This window comes from Carassius auratus, chromosome 16 (assembly GCF_003368295.1).
Source record: "Carassius auratus strain Wakin chromosome 16, ASM336829v1, whole genome shotgun sequence".
Classification (NCBI taxonomy): Eukaryota; Metazoa; Chordata; class Actinopteri; order Cypriniformes; family Cyprinidae; genus Carassius; species Carassius auratus.
The window spans coordinates 9,165,633-9,183,457 of record NC_039258.1 but is presented as its reverse complement, the minus strand read 5'-3'; the positions used below and the strand labels follow the sequence as shown (position 1 = coordinate 9,183,457).

Below are 17,825 nucleotides of genomic sequence, written 5' to 3'. Positions count from 1 at the left end.
ATTGAAACCAAAACAGTTTACACATTCTTCAAAATAAAATAATTGTATTTTCTTATTAGAAAGTAAGTTATGGTTTGGGACCAAATGAAGGTCAATGACAGAAAAAATGAAAATTTATTCAAAATATGACACTAAAAGAGAAAGAATATACACAAATATCTAACACATACTGTATATGATACGTCTGATAAATCATTATAAACAGTAGGATTACTATTCTAGGCCTGTGTAGTTTTAGATTTCCTACGTGAGCTGTAGCTGTCTGCATTCAGTGTCTTTAGGACAATATTTGTTTTATAAAAAAAAAAAAAAAAAATCCTTAATGTGGATGGAAACCCATATCAACATGGCTAAACCCAATAAACTACTCACTTACCACTATGGGTGTCCAGTGTTTCAGTTGAGCTCATAGGCTGGTTCAGTGACACTTCCATACATTTATTAGGCCTACAGCCTTCACAGCAATATTTAATCTTTAGGTCAACTCTACTATATTTATGGTTTTCACTCTATTCTTGTGTAGCAGGCAGCGCATCGATTCCACAAACACAAAGGCGCTTCCAGGTCGACAGAAAACATCAAATGCCTGTGATTTCGTTGATTACAGTTCAAAATGAAGGCTATCACAAACGAGCACAGCTAGGTTCCCAAAGGAGAAAGAAAAATTAATTAAACGCGACTCTACTTCACACTTGTCATCTTATATCTCGGGCTTTTCACCAGTCTCGCTACACACATAGCGAGAAGCCTGTTCCAATTAACAAAGAAGTTGTCATGCCCTTCATTCTCGCTTGGTTTCTGCGCGTGGTACCCGCGCGCGAAACAACAGGCTGTCGGGAAACCTGCGCGCACCATTGCCTCACAGGCGAAAACCTGTGCTTATGTCTTCACACAGTTTTACCATGTACAGAGGCGTCCGGGAATATTAATCTTACATTAAAACGATTAAATAACCGAGGTCATTTGTCAGAGTGCGGAACTGGCTGCGTCAAATTGTTTTAAAGGTTTTAAAGACCGGTGTTTGCTTAAAGTTGGTCATGGAAATGGGTTGGTATAAGTTAGTTGATGATCAACAATGAAAATGTCAGCGAAATTAAGTCCACATCAAATATTTTTAAGAAATCAAAAGCTAGTTGTTTGTTTAAATTTGCCAGTACATAAAATATGTTGCATACATGGAGGGGGTTACTCCTTGAAAATAGTCCTTAACATCCAGTCTCTCGTAATCTTTTTTCTGAAGTTTTATTCTCAATCACAAAGGTATTAATTGTTTTTACTTTATGCATTGATAAGAAAATAGAGGAATTCGCGAAAGTAGACCCAAAATCTATCAGGGTAGCACAAATCGACATAGCACCGCTGTGATCATGTGTCCCATAGGCTAATACAAGGAAATAAGCATCATAAATAAATATTTAAAGAGAGAAAAATTACTTGATATTGCATCCAAGCTTTAATTTATATACAGTACTTAAAATACATGATACATTTAATGATTTTTCAAATGCATGTCAACTTTGTGTGCTGGGAAAATTGTCAGCACGTGCCCTCTACTGGTGAAAAACAAATGCATGCTCAGTAATATGCGGGAAAATAGCGTAAATCTTTTATCAATCCTACTACTAATAGATATTTGAAGGAAAATCAGCAGTACAGTAAACATATTCGCAAATTTACCAAATTTACTCTTAATAAACATTTAATATTATTTACAATACAATACATCTTTCAAAAATAAAATAAACATAAAAAACAAAAGCTGGTGTGTGTGAAAAACAGGCACAAACAGGCAGCCAAACTGCTGAGGTGGAAGTAACAAGGTCAATGCCATATGAAGCAAGTCACAAACAAGGTCAAACAATGTCAGATTAGCAGCAGCAGCAGTAGTCAGTCACAGACCAGAATGATGAACACTAAGAAAGAGAAAACTGATGGAATGGGGAACATACACAATGTGAGTTACTGTATGAACCTTTCTGCCCAGGCAGAATCTTTATTGCTGCACTGGAATCATTGACAAAGCCAATAGCACAACAGTTTGTATGTTATTGTACTGAATAGTATTATTGAAATGCAACTATTGTAACACTGAAACACTAATATTGACAAGTATTTGAACACACCAGTTGGTATTTTGCCTCTGGCTGGTTTACTAGGCCATAAGAGGCATAATTGAGACACAGAGAAACAGAGCATTGGGGTTAGTTTCCAGCCATTGCCACCAGGCATGCTTTAGGTCAGACACAATCCCTGTCTGTCCCTGGTCTGGTCAGAGAATTGATTCCACTCTGGGAGCTGGGCTGCAAACATATCCCTGCATCTCTGCCCGCCTGGTCAATGACCTTACTCTTCAGAGCTGCCAGCCACTTCATCATGTTCAGTACACACCAGACAAAATGCCCTTAAAGGATTTCTGCATGACAGCATTTTTTTTTTTTTTGCCCAAACAATATTGATTTCTCTTGAGTGTAATAATGGTGATTTACTCACATAAGATGACCGAAAACATGCCTCAATACATACTGTACAGTACAAAACAACCTTTAAATACATTTGCTGGTATGATGAATTTTCCTTTAAAATCCGTTGATAATACAATATAACATTCACAAGATAATAACATATCACATTTTCAGATGTCACATACAATCAAGCATAAAAAAAGATACTTATAGTACAAATTCACAGTGAGATCTAATTCTGTGCCCTGAACACAGTTGCTATTTATTATTATCATTATATTTAATTTACTCCAGTGTTAAACGCTGCAGACCACAAATTAATGCAGTCTGAAACTGCCAAATGCCCCAAACATTCATTCAATTTCAATTAAAGGCAGAGTTGTGTGCCAATCAGAATAGAATTGAACATGCCTTTTCAACTGAGAATGCCATTTGAGTCTCACAATTTGAATCGCATAATTGCAATTCAAATTTAAATTGTTAGGAAATAGAATTGTAATAAACGTCATTGAAAAGTCAAGACTAAAATAAATGCAAATGTAGTTTTTAGTAAGAAAAGTGAAGTTTGTAAGAACAAACTTTGAATGTTAGCTCGACAAAGCCTTGTTTAAAAATTTTTTTACGATTAATAGGCCTTATGGACAGAGTAGAGATTTTTGCTCAACCCTTATCAATTGAAGTAATGCACAATACACATGCTAGAGTGAATTACTAAACCTAAACAGTAGAGGGAGCCAAAACACCACATTAACCAATAAATAACAAAACATTTACAACGCTTAGTGGAAAAAAAGGTGCAATACATGCACATATAAAACAATCTGTGCTCTTTATGAAATACTTCAAAACAATTAGAAATGAAAACAAAGAACAGGAATCTTTCTCCAAAACAGTCGTGCTTTGCCTAAGACCAACAAAGGCTTGTGCAATGATTTGTTCATTGCAGTGCTATGTGCGTTTCAGTGTGAATTCAGCTTAAAAACTGGAGCGAGGGGCCTGGATTTCTCGTTCCACACTTGGCATGCTGGGTGTATCTCGACAGACCAGCCTGTGGCGGAAGTGTCCGCTCAGCAGAATGTATATGAAGGGGTTAATGCTGCTGGCGGCGTAGCTCAGGCACACAGACAGGTAGTAGCAGGTGTGGTACGCTAAGGAGGGGCGAGGTATGCTCAGATTAACCAGCTGCAGGATGTGGTATGGCCCAACACTGACCAGGAAAACGGCTACAAGAACCAGGACCATTTTAGTGAGGCGGACCACACGCTCTCGAGGCAGGCTGGTGTTATACCTGAGAGAAAGTAGGGAATGTAGGATTTGGTCATAAAGTATGTAGCCTTAACATTAAATATATCAAAGTCAATGGGAACCGAAACTGTCTGATTATAAACATTCTTTGAAATATATTATTGTGTTCGGCCAAAGAAAGAAATTAATGCAGAATTTTCATTTTTGGTTGAACTACCCCATTAATATGTAAATACAAAGGTAGAGCAAAGATTAATGGAATATTACGGTTTCACTACAAGTTATAAGCTCAGCCGACAAAGTTTGTGAAATATTATAACATCAAAATTAATGTCTGCATGTCTCTCCTTTTTTTGCATAAAAAAACTAGGTTGCAGCAAGGCATGGCAATATCATGCCATAAAACCTTTAACCCTGAAAACTGTATAAAATGATTACTAGAAAATCTTTACAGCTCAAATAATACAGAACTTTTAACAGAAATAATTGCATAGGTGCTTCTATATCATTCTTAACTTAACTAAATCGGCTACATTTATGTCCCATCTACGTGCATCTTTGTTTTGTTTTTAAATATTGTATTGAATCTGTGATCTCTTTAATAGATAGGCTATTACTTATAATTCATGGTTTAGCCGATAAATTCTACATCAGTAAACTCTACATCAAAAGTTATCCTGCTTATACAATTTAAAGACTGCGCTGTCAATCTAAAACTAAAAGATCATATCTGCACAGCTTCATACAAGAAACTCACTTTGCAGTTTATTCCCTTAATGCAAGGCCAATTAAAATATTAATGAAAAAAAACTACTGTAGACCTAGCTAGAACAGTCAAGCCAGTGACTTCACAAGCAATTAAATTGGCAGATTTGGCAGTTTTACATCACATACTTGCTGTAATGAAAGGGAAAGTCACCTGTGAGCCTTTTTGTTCTTGCGATACATTCTCCAGGTGTAGCAGAGAATCAGCATATAGCAGATGAGAATGAGAGGTAATGGCAGAAAGAAGGAGGTCACAGTCTGGTAGAGTGTATACCTACAGATATATGAGGACACATGCTGTCAGTCATGAGGGAGAAGAACCTTAAACGAAAGTTGAAAGTTTCACTTCACTTATTTTAATTAAACGAGAAGGATGGATTCCTCAGAGCTGCAGACATCTGTACATGCAATTTTCTGGTGAAGAGGATGAAGGAGAAAAAACTACAGTATTATTGTTTTGCTTAAAAGTTAAGCTTTTAAGTTATGGGCCACTATGCTAAAATGCAGTTTTCATAACAGATAACAGAAAATTCAGCCAAAGCAAGACTATGTCTATAAATAAGCAGCGGGTGAGAGATGGAAGGATCGTCAGACCTGAGCAGCAGGTTATAGTACACAAGTAAAGCAGAACCAATTACCAGAGCACTTCTTTGGGAGAGACCAGGTTAAGGGAACAGCTTTCCAGCCCGTCCCTGAAGCGGATCACTTTGGCATGAACCCAGGCAGGTAGAACCATGATGAAAGAGGCCGCCCACACAAACAGGTTAATGCGGATTGTCCTGGATCTGGTCCTCAGACTCAGCAGGCGAAATGGATGAACAAGGGCCAGGTATCTGCAGCACAAAAATATAAAACAATGTAGACTTCGCTTCCCATATATGACACTGGAGTCATATATGGGCCTGGACCACAAAACCAGTCATAAGTGTCAATTTTTCAAAACTGAGATTTATACATCATCTGAAAGCTGAATAAATAAGTTTTCCATTGATTAATGGTTTGTTGGGATATGACAATATTTGTTCAAGATACAACTAATTGAAAATCTGGAATCTTAGGGTGCAAAAAAATCTAAATATTGAGAAAATCAACTTGAAGTTCTTAGCAATGCATATTACTAATCAAAAATGATGTTTATATATTTACATTAAGAAATGTACAAAATATCTTCATGAAACAAGATCTTTACTTAATATCAATGATTTTTGGCATAAAAGAAAATCTATAATTTTGATTTGAAAATGAGGGTTTGCTAGACAGCCAAACTCTAAAATCGTCCAAATAACACTCTCTGCATCCCTGGTCTGGAAAATATTTAATCAAAATCATCTCATATAATTCTCAAATGCATCCATTCTAATAATGCATTCTAAATGCATCCATTTCTAATTATATAATGTTACGTAACAATTTATGAATATTATACAATGTGCAAAACCTATGTGTGAAGAATCTGACCAAAAGTGTGAGAAGTCACGTGCAGCAATAACTTGATATTTCGCTTTTTGAATTTCAAAGCACTTTTGGTCAAACCGTTGTTTTTAATTGTGCTGCGTTGATGAATAATGAGTTTACTTGTCTCATTTATAATTGTGGTAAGAGTGGCCTCTAGTGGTGAGATTAAAGAGTCGCAGCTCTAAATGAGAGAACTGGAGCACTAGGTTTGAACTTTATGCAGCATAAAAACAAAACAGCCACAATCCGAAAACTATATGCAGTTCCCAGTGGAGAAGCTTTATTCGAAACCTAATCAACTTTTATCAGATAGCATTGTAGCTCAACGATTCGGTGAATTACTACTCATTCATTAATTTAATTGAGAATCATAGGTAATTCATAAAAATTTATTTATGCTTTTTTTTTACCTGATTACAAACACTGAAGTATTCAATACACTACAATGGGCAGGTATTCAAAAGCTTTTTTATTATTTCAGTTTTTTTTTTATGAATTTATACATCTGATGAAAGTGGTGCTGCATCAAGTACCACTGAAATATTTACTACTATTCTCCCTGTCTACTTATTTCTATATTTTAATAAACATTAAACTATGCTCCAATAACTTAAAAATAGATCATTTTGGGGAGAGAAAAGGTAATCTATTTATTTATATAATGGTATTTGTTTATTTATTTTAAACAGACACATTTTCATTTCACTTTCCCTCCTGATGTAATGATAAAATAAAGTATCAGAGGGTTAAGGACAAAAATTACACAAATTATTTATGATGAAAGTGACAAACAATGCACTGTTAAAGAAAAAGAAAAACAAAGTATGAAATCAGATTCTGTCTCAAAATGTTATAGTTAGGATATTACAGACATAAATTACTTCATAACAGCTTCTCCCTCTGACAGGTTGCTTCAAATTCATCGGTCTCCTTTTCTTCTTCTAAGAATTCATAGTTTGTGCTGTTATTTTTATATGAGATTAAATTTAAATTTAACATCAGTGATTCACAGAGGACACTTTTCATCAAATATTTTTAATATCATGCATCAGGACATTCAGACACCTCATCAAATGAGTCACAACCATTTCTCATCACAGGAGGTATATATGAATGCCCATTTGTTTGGAGTGCATTAAAGCAATAGAGACAATAATATATTTTTTATTAAAATAATAAATTTTTTTTTTTAAAAAGATCTACTGAAAAATAAAACATGACCCTTTAAATGTAAAAAGAATCACTTGTCAAATGAATATTGTTATATTTGCTGAAAAACCCACTTAATGCTCATCTTAATAAAGATCTGGAAATTGAATTAATTTCTTTAGAGCATGATTTGAAGCACACAGCATCAATATTTCTCTAAATACACACCTGTCCAGACTCATAGCGGTCATGACTGCAGCGCACGCCACCTGGTTGCAGTTATCAAGAGAAGTGATGATGGTGCAGAGCGTGCTGCCAAACACCCAGTGCCCTCCACGCGCCCACTGGTGAATAAGGAACGGCATGACCGTCACGTGGACCAGGTCGGCCACAGCCAAATTCCCCACATACACATCTGGCACTGTCTTTTTGGCAGATCTGCAAGAAAAACAAGAAATAATTTGTTGTGATCCGTTATCCCTTGGTGAGATACTGCTAAAAAAAAAAAAAAAAAAAAGAGTTAAAATAATAATGGGAAATTGTAAGCGGCCATAACCAGGATTATGTAACCTCAGCTCCAGTTGGGTCATGGCTAATTCCTGAATGAATCCATCCACTGGAGCAGTGAAAATCCTCAGAGGAATTCCTTCACAGCTAATTAAAGAGGCTACTCATATCAACCATTTCCAGTGCCATGGTCCACAGCTCACATCACTGTTCAAATCAGCCCCATTTATGGTTTGGTGTGGCCCTTATGTGACATATTTCATAATTGAAATTTATTTTATTGTGTATTTATTTATATATGTATACATGTATGTATGAATGTATGTAGCCTATGTATGTATGTCCAAGCAAAATGAATTGATACTTTTAATTTTGATGGTCAATTATTGTTCATAATGATAATAATAATAATAATACATAAATTGTATGTATGCATGTGTTTCTGTGTGTGTGCATATATGTATGTATATATGTATGTATGTATATATATATATATATATATATATATATATATATATATATATATATATATATATGTATATATATATATATATATATATATATATATATATATATATATATGTATATATATATATATATATATATATATATATATATATATATATATATATATATGTATATATATATATATATATATACTGTACATACATATATATATTTATAATGATTTAAATCAAACAATTTATTTGACATAATGGAAAATAAATCTGGCAAACAGAAAGTAATATTACTTTAATTAGTGATTTGGCCAATGAAAAAATGTTATTTTTTAATCATCAAATTAAATGATCTAATCTTCTCATATTATATGAATCTATGCGTGAAAAATAAATCGGAGGTTAAATGTAGGCTGTAGTGGCAGTGTCTCACTTATTTCTTATTTGAATACATCTATCCTGTTATTAAAGCAAATCAAATTTTAACCTTTCAATCATGATTTAAAAAAAAATCTTCATAAGCATTCTTTATTTGCTATGATGACATTATATGTTGTTCTTTGAAATTCGACTTATTTCTTTTTAGGTATTCGTCTACGTATAAATACAAAATCGTCAACCGAAGATATCCCACCATACCAGGTAGAGATATGGTGAAATTTGAAGGAAGTGGATTATGTTGATTAAAGAGAGTTTTTCTTAATCAAGCTGTAAACTCACCTTAAAATAGTCACCAAAACAAGAATATTTCCAACAAGCCCAGTGGAACACAAAAATCCAATAAATGCAGGAAGAATTTTGGTTTCCGTGACGTGAACAATGTTATAATACTCATCAGCCGGGTATCCTGCTACTGTCTCATTAGCGCGCGTGCTGTTGTCTAATTTGAGCGTAAAGTTCCAAACAACAGGTTCCAACTCCACCATGGCGTTCATCATTTGCGTTAAACCGACGAGAATGCGATAAAATGCGGTAACAGCACACGTACTTGTCAATTCATGAAAAGTCCTTGTAGGTTTCAGCATCCTCAACATACCACACCGCGAGCACTGGCGTCTCCACTCTCACCAGCGCGCGCACGTACGCAGCTCCTTGTTTCCAGTCCCGCTCACTCCAACTCGACATCATTGACTGCTATTATTGACAAGGATTTTATTTCATCGGTCCTTCTTCAATAGCCAATCAAACCTGTTGAGCCAGTTTAACTTTATTTATTATTTTCACTTCAGTGGAAATAATGTGATTCATTTACAGTGTCATTTAGGAAAAAAGTAACAACTGAAACATATTAAAAGACATCAAACATACAGTAACTGTCATTAAGACTTGGCATAACTGATTCTTTTTAATCAACTGTCTTAAACACTGATAGTAATAAGCAATGTTTTTTGAGAAGGATTTCTGAAGGTTCATAAAACAGAATACTGGAGTAATGACAGCAGAAAATTAAGCTTCAACATCATAGGAATTATTATTAATATTATTATTTTTAATAAATGCAGCCTCGGGTACCCTAAGAAACTTACAGTACATTTACATTTATATTCAGATTCACAAAAAAAAAAAAAAAAAGAAAAGAAAAGAAATTGTGTTTTAATCAGGACTCCAGAAGGACCTCTTTTTTTTCACCTTTTAAATTCATTGGCAAAAAAAGATTTATATTTTACATTCATTAGACAATTTATTCAAAGTTTCTTATTCAAGATTTATTTAATCAGTTAATTGCAACTGAATCATAACCTCGGTGTTGCTAGTGCCACACTGAGCTACAGAAAAAAGCTTCCGATCTGATCATTTTCTTTAGGAAAGTTAAATCAATCCTTTGGATGAGAAAAAGTATAAATGATATTCACTGGCATAGTTATACCACCATAAGCAAACTCCCTGACTCCCCTTCAAATGAAAGAATCTTAATGAAAAGCAAACATGCATGCAGTGTTCCTGCATAGTGATACATCTTCTACAGTGAAGATCATAAAAAGACAACTTCTCTTTTCTAACATGGAATTTGCCTTTTACAATAAAATGTTCTTTGAAAAAGAACACTCTTTTATATGAATGTACTAAAGCCATAAATATGCATATAGTTCATATGAAATGACAGGTAGAGGCAGAAAACTTGTTTTGAGTGCATTAATATGAATCAAAGCCTTGAGGGCAATAGACTTTCCAGTGTGAGTTCCCTATCATTATTTAGATTTCTTTAAACATTTGTCTGAAAAATATCACCAGAGATGTCTGCTACAAATATAGGAAATTTCTCATTAAATATTATTAACATGCAAATCCCATCATTTCCCACTGTGGGAATGACGAAAATGTGCAGCTAAAGAATGCATCCTTATGATTGGAGTGTCTTAAATTCACTAATTTCGAGGGTATTCCCAATGGAACAGCATGTTCCAACAGCATAGATCTCAGCACTTGGTTAATGTGCAACAAACTTCAGTAATTGAGATATCCCAGTGAGGTAAAGAGAGATGGGCATAATCTGAATCCTTATTAAACACTGTGCACTTTTCAACTGAACAAATAATACATTATATTTCCTTAATGGAATTTTGTTTTGGTTTTACAATCTCTCTATATATTAACTACAACAGTGCCCTCCACTATTATTGGCCCCATTGGTAAATATGGATGAGCAAAGGTGGCTGTGAAAATAAATCTGCATTGTTTATCCTTTTTATCTTTCATTCACAAAATTCTAACGTATCATTAAAGTAAAACAATTGAAGATGGGGAGAAAATCTCATGAATAAATTAATTGTTTTTCTCCAATGCATGTTGGCCATAATTATTGGCACCCCTAGAAATTACTTTGAGTAAAATATCTCTGACGTATATTACCATTGACATTTACATTTTTTAGCACACCAGGGTGACTAAGAGCATGAAATTATCCAGCCATGGCTTCCTGTTCCTAAGGATTATAAATATGAGGAACACAAAGTCCAAATACCCCTTAATCATCCATCACAAGGAGTAAAACCAAAGAATATAGTTATGATGTGCAGAACAAGATTGTTGAGCTTCACAAAATAGAAAGTGGCTGTAAGAAAAGAGCAAAAGCATTGAAAATCCCCATTTCCACCATCAGGACAATAATAAAAGGGCTCCAGTCAACTAATGATGTTACAAATCAGCCTGGAAGAGGACATGTGTCTATATCGTCCTAAGGCACGTTGAGGAGGAGAGTTTGAGACGCTAAAGACTCTCCAAGGATCACAGCTGGAGAATTGCAGAGATTAGTTGAGACTTTGGTAAAAATAAAAAGCCTAAAAAAATAATCAAAGAGCCCCTACATCACCACATGTTGTTCAGAAGGGTTTCAAGAAAAATTGTCCTTGCTCATCCAAAAACAAACTCCAGCATATTCAGTTATCAGACACAACTGGATCTTCAAAAGATACTGGCTTCTATGGTCAGACGAAACTAAAGAAAAAAAAGAGCTTTTGAGCAGCAAACCCACCAGATCGGTTTAGTACAACCAGGGATAAAAAAAGTACCTCATGTCCAGGGTTAAATATACTGCTGGATACATGGCATAATATATTTAATCAGAAAGCAAAAGATAAAAAATCTAAACCTGACTGCCTCCATAAGAAATATTATGGGGTGTGGAACTTCCATCAGGACAATAATCCAATTCAAATATTAAAATCAACACAAAAATGGGTCACTGAGCACAACATGAAACTTCTGCCATTGCTGTCCCAGTCCTCTGACCTGAACCCTATAGAAAATGAGAGGGGTTAACTGAAGAGAAGAAGAACCAACATGGAGCTGTGAATCTGAAGGATCTGGAGAGATTCCGCATGGAATGGTCTCTGATCTTTTATCAGGTTTTCTCCAGACTCTTCAGGCATAATAGGACAAAACTGTGCTGTTATCTTGGGAAAAGGATGTTGCAATAATTGGGTGCTAACTGTGGTAAACGTGAACTAAAAATATTTATTTCACAATGAGATTTCCCTCCAACTTTCAATTGTTTTACTTCAATGAAAGTTTAGAATTTTGTGATTTTTATTTGCATGAAAGATCAAAAGGATAAAAAAATGCATATTTATTTTCACAGCCGTCTTTGCTCATATTTAATAAGGGTGCCAATAATAGTGGAGGGATCTGTATATATTTATTTATACAATGCTGTTAACGCAGGGGTTGGCCACTTCACTCATAACTGCTACTTCTGTCTCTTTTTTCTTAACAAGAAGTGGATTTATTCAGACACATAACATCTTTGTCGCCACATCAAACGGGAGACATTTCAGGCATGAGCACCAACTTCACTTCAGCGGCAGGCAAACGGTATTGTGTTCGCAGCGCGTGTTCCTCAATTGCACACTCATAATTATATATATATACAAATGCAGATAGAACCTTCCACAAAAAACAGTGTTCAACCCGATCAAAAGCTTTTTCTTGACCTACAAAATAAAACCAAATTTTAGGTTTAAAATCTTGGATTTCAATAAGATCCTGAACAAAAGCAATGTTGTCAAAAATCTACCTATTAGCTAAAACTTTTGATAAAAGCTTATAGTCGCTTCAGAGCAAAGAAACTGGACGCCAACACCTTATATCTCCAAGATCTCCTTTGTTTGGTAGGAGGGTCAACACAGCTCTTCGGCAACTTTGAGGCAGCTTACCCCTTGCCAGACTGATATTCAACACTTCCAGGAGATCCTCTCCTATTGTTGACCAAAAAGACTTGTATAAGTCTACTGGTAAACCATCGATGCCTGGTGTTTTACCGGACACCATCCCTCAAAGTGCTTTCTGTAGCTCACTCATACTCAGAGGACCAGAAATATCAGTGTTGATGCAAGAAAAACTCACCCCCGTTTTCTAGCTCTACAGCAACCTCACTTTTATGTAAATCTTTATAAAAGATAACTGCTCTCTGATGAATTTCTGAAAGATCTGTTAAAAGAATACCAGAGTCAGATCGTAGAGCATGAATAGCTCTGCTTTGACCATTCTTTTTTTTTTCCAAATTAAAAAGAATTTTGTTGGAGCATCCATTTGATCTACACTTTGGAATCTCGACCTGACCAAGGCAACATTGTGTCTTGGAACCAAGTAGATCTGCCAATTGTTTTTTTTTTTTAATCTAATAGCAAATCCACAAATCCTCTTGTATCAGTAGACTCTGCCAATTCTTGGAGCTTTAGAATATCAGCCCCCAAGATATTCATTCTAAAATTAGTCTCTGCAGTGATGTTTTGAGCATACTGTAAACAGAGCTGCTTAATTTGAGCTTTTCCTACATCCCACCCATGTTGTACAGAGCTATAACACCCTTTCTTGGTTTTAAAATCTTCCCAAAAGAAATTAAACAATTCTTTAAAGTGTCTGTCACTTAATACAGTAGTGTTTAACTGCTAATAAGAATTTTTTGGTTTCAAAAGAATAATAAACAATGATCATTTGACCATACAATGATCAGAAAAACTAACTGGTACAATGTGACAGTCCCTTATGATATTGCAGTGATGTTTAAAAACATAAAATCTGTCCAAACTTGCCATATAAATTACTTTATCATGCACATGAGTCCAAGTATATTGTTTTGTGTACCCTTTAAACGTCTCCATGCATCACATAAGTCGTGCATCTTGAATCATTCGATTTCTAGAAGGCATATGAAGCTCTAAGTGATTTCTATCTAGATTAGATTTATTACAGTTGAAATCACCTCCCAAGAATAAAAAGTCTTCTTGATTACATTTTTGTAAAACAGACCATAAGCTATTATAAAAAAAACATACTCTCTATTGCTGAGACTGGGCAGTACACACAAATAAATACAATAACTTTATTTCCATAGCTTGCTCTTATTTTTAAAAGTCTACCTTTTACTATTTCTTCTACTTGAAAAGAATGTGGGTTGAATTTTTTTTTGCAAAAAGAATGGCTACTCCACCAATAAGTGAAGTATTGTGACTTAAAAACTAAAACCCACCCCATTCTATAGCCCAATCCGAAGCATTATTTTAATCACTATGAGTTTCCTGCAACATTATCACATCTAACTTATTTTGCTTCACAAATTCCTGTTCTTTTCTTAAAATCTCTCGCCCCATTAATGTTCAAGGAGGCAATATTGATTTCATTCATTTTTGATAGAAAAAAAGGAAATGAAGTAAAAGCAAATACTTTTAAAAAACTACAAACCCATTATTTGTAACTTGAGGCTTTTTAACTATTTTCATTAACAAGATCAGAGTTTAAATTTCTTACAATTTTCTTTAACCAATAAATCTCCTTATTTGTGAATAAATTATCAGCCATACACAACTTGGTTTAATCAACAAATTATTTGATGTCTGTAAACTATTCAGACATGTACTCCTCTCTTATTCTTTGTTGCCCTAAGGAAGAGTTTAATGTCTTCTACATTGTAACTATGATTACATAAATCACTTTGAGAAAAACTGAAACTTGAATCCAAAGATTCATTGCCACTTTCCATCCCTTCTTTGTCCTCATCATCAATCACGTTTGTTTTTTTCTGCTTCGCACTTTGAGCTTCACTTGAACTTTTCCTTTAACTGGAACTTTGAACTCCATTTTATCTGATTCTAGATTAGCCTCATCACAATCCAAATCGCTGCCATTTCACATGTTCACTTTCATCCCTTGTCAAAACAGACTCACTAGTGGAATCACTAGTTTCTTCACTCACTATAGTAGTAGCCTCCATTCCACTTTCTTGCAAGGACACTACTGATACATCTGCACCTAAAGCCGCATGCTGAGCCTCAAACACCCTACCGTTATTTTCCACAACAGTCAAATTTCAAAACATTCAAAATGGGAGCATTGGAGGGCCCTGCCTCTACCCTTTCCTCCTCATGATCATTATTTAGATTAATCTCCCTCATATTTTGATCATCAGTTGATGGAAGATCTTCTTTACTCCTTTCAAGGCAAGCCCGAATTAGATGGCCCCTCTCCCCACAGTTAAAGCACTTCATCTTATCGGTTGTGACCAAGTGGCAACCTCCCGCTCTCTCTCATGAAACCAACAAGGAAGTGACTAAAACTGTAAAGGGAGTCAATCCCATAGACTCCCCATGTCAAAATGCTTAACTTTACAACAGGAAAAAAACATGTTTACGGCTTGAATGATTGAATGAAACAACAACAGCACTATTAGTTTTGGATGCTGACAAAATACTATCATGCCCAACAACCTCTCCCATAGCCAAACAGCAATCTTCGACACTCACCGCGGAGCTACTTTAACACCACGACGTCGCGTGAGATTATTTTAAAAAACAGCTGCAGTTCCGCCATAGCCGCACAAGGTGAAAAAAAAACCCTGTGACCCAAATCAAACAAACAACAAAACCAAGAGAAAAAGAGAAAGGCAATAAAACAGAAAAATAAAGAAAAAACAAAAAAACTAAAATCGCAAAATCATGCTCCACACTCACGCTCACACTCACACCGAAAATGAGAGAGAGAGAGAGAGAGAGAGAGCGCGAGATAGCTTCTGTGAATTAGGCTAACTTACCTCTTTGCATCTCTAAACAGCACTGTCTCTATGCTAGTGAGAAATGTCATGTGTGGTCTTTAGTTGCTACACTACTGTATATAGGCTAAACCGCCAGGGCAGTGCTGACACATTTTTGTGCAAACAGTTAACTATGCGAAGTGATATATGGAACTTTAATGTAGTCAGGAGAGCTGCCTGGAACTATGTTCGCCATGCGTTTCCCAGAAAACAATTGCACACTTTTTGTCAGCCAATCAGATTCAAGCATTCAACAGTCCTGTAGTATAATGATGTGCAATCTGATGTTATCAAGAATAGCCATAATATAAGTATATTATGTCTATGTTATCAAGTAGGCTATATAACCAATTTTACTACAGGGCTGTTGAATGCTTGAATCTGATTGGCTGACGAACGTTCTGAGGTGTGAAATTATTTTCTGGGAAACTCTCCTGACCGCATTACGCCTTCGTTCTCTTTCTCTCTCTCTCTTTGTGTGTGTGTGTCTCTGTCAATATCCTTCTCTTTCTAATAACTTCATTAATAACTGCATTAGAATCCTATCAATGGCTCAAGCCTCCATTACCATCTTTAAAATGACGTTTAAGTACTAGCAAAAGAGGCATTGGATGAGATGCGGAATAAATAATCCTACTCACAATAGCAATTTAGGTACAAAAACCGGACGAATCGCTTTAAATATATCATCTGATCGATGTCTTGTGGTGTGGTAACCGTAGTATGAGCAGAGTAATTGACTCCGGGCTGTTGAATTATTAGAAAAACCCACTGCTCCGGGTGTGTTTACTGTGTGTGTGTGTGTGTGTGTGTGTGTTCACTGCTGTGTGTGTGCACTTTGGATGGGTTAAATGCAGAGCACAAATTCTGAGAAGGGTCACCCTACTTGGCTGTATGTCACTTCACCTTCACTTCACCACCGCTTCGCATCGTGACCACATCACCACCTCGCGTGTGCATTATTTTTCTAACATCCCGTTGTCAGTTATCCCTTACATATTGTATATTGTATATATATGTAGCTACAATAAATTTAACTTGTAAACTTAAGTTCTACCAATGTTTCAACACAAGCACTTCAGTTTAACTGCTACAGGATGTGTACCAACTCATGACTAATTTCCCATGGAAATATCTATAGCAGTTATGGTGTTAAAACATTGTGCATGAGGGTTCTCTATATCTGGTGCCAGAATTCTCCTTCTATTGAAGAGAATGACTCATTGAACTTGATAATTAATTATACAACAATTCTTTATGTGGTCTGATGAAAGCAAAAACAAATATATACATAATGAGCTTCCTCAATGCTGGATACTGTATTTCCTCATGATTCCCAATTAACGTACATCACGAATGGATGATGGAAATTATAAAGAATTCCATACAATCTATTGAATAACACACCATCACAAAATGACAATAAATGGCATTTTATTTAGGATATTTTAAAGTTTACAGTAGTGTTTAATATTATAATCATGTTATAAAATCACATTTAAAAGAGAATTGTCATATAAATCTAATTTTGGAAGCTCACAGTTTACATGTTTGGACAGTCATGGCATTTTCAGGCCAGCTGTACGAATCTACTGCAAACTCTTCATAGTCTGTGCTGTAGATGAGCGAACGAACAAAAGCCTCTTTATCGTGTGGCTCCGGATGCAGCGTTGCCATTTTGCTTTTGTAGGCGTACTCCACAATCTGTCATGATGTTCATAAAATAATTATATAAAAAAAAACAAGCACAAAGAATCTAAAAAGCGACATGCATGAATCACGGCTGTAGCTTGAGATGTATTGAGTCAAGCTCACCTTCACAGCCAGCTTAATGGACACTTCCCGGATGCTGTTGAGAGGAGGATACAGACGCCCCTCTGCAAGATTCTTCTCGGTCACCAGTTCTGCTATGGTCTGGAAACACAGGTCAAACTGATGATTGTTATGGACTTAACATAAACAGAACACAATGTGTCTAATTATACCATTTGTGCACATGCACATGCAAGATAGAGACCAAATTAATTACTTTAACAAGATTTACTTCATTCATCACTTCTTTCATTATTTATTCACCTTTGTGTCATTACAAACCTGTATGACTTACTTTCTTTTGTGGAAGACACAAGATAGTATTTTGAAGATTGTTAGTAGTTAAAAAGTTTTTGGTTTTGCATTGAATTCTTTGGTATGGACAATGCGGTTTTTCATTGTGCCACCCTCAAGATCATTTATTTTTGTCAATAAGAAAGGAGTCCA

The 17,825-nt window shown here is 35.3% G+C and overlaps 2 protein-coding genes across 4 annotated transcripts in view; both read right to left on the bottom strand.

The window, feature by feature from the left end:
• Positions 1-1,765: 1,765 nt before the first annotated feature.
• LOC113116025 (melanin-concentrating hormone receptor 2-like) lies at positions 1,766-10,019 on the bottom strand. Its single transcript, XM_026283848.1, has 5 exons — positions 8,762-10,019; positions 7,305-7,514; positions 5,111-5,305; positions 4,627-4,746; positions 1,766-3,750 (listed from the first exon to the last, which is right to left on the bottom strand). Exons 1-5 carry the CDS (start codon positions 9,073-9,075, stop codon positions 3,438-3,440), a joined length of 1,152 nt encoding a protein of 383 aa, XP_026139633.1. The 5' UTR covers positions 9,076-10,019; the 3' UTR covers positions 1,766-3,437.
• Positions 10,020-16,983: 6,964 nt separating this feature from the next.
• The window catches only part of me1 (malic enzyme 1, NADP(+)-dependent, cytosolic), a 79,366-nt gene continuing 78,524 nt past the window's right edge, over positions 16,984-17,825 (bottom strand). For all 3 annotated transcript variants that reach the window (XM_026283845.1, XM_026283846.1, XM_026283847.1), the window contains 2 exons: positions 17,382-17,480; positions 16,984-17,270 (listed from right to left, as the gene is read on the bottom strand). In XM_026283845.1, the coding sequence (XP_026139630.1) occupies positions 17,103-17,270; positions 17,382-17,480 (267 nt within the window). In that variant the 3' untranslated portion in view covers positions 16,984-17,102. The remainder of the gene's footprint in view (positions 17,271-17,381; positions 17,481-17,825) is intronic.

Bases quoted from the DNA above. Each gene is read 5' to 3' on its own strand.
- LOC113116025 (XM_026283848.1), bottom strand. From the start codon at position 9,075: ATGTTGAGGATGCTGAAACCTACAAGGACTTTTCATGAATTGACAAGT. The intron at 7,515-8,761 runs GTGAGTTTACAG...TTTTTCTTGCAG, and splicing joins GTTTTGGTGACTATTTTAAG to ATCTGCCAAAAAGACAGTGC. The intron at 4,747-5,110 runs GTAATTGGTTCT...ATATATCTGTAG, and splicing joins TCTCCCAAAGAAGTGCTCTG to GTATACACTCTACCAGACTG.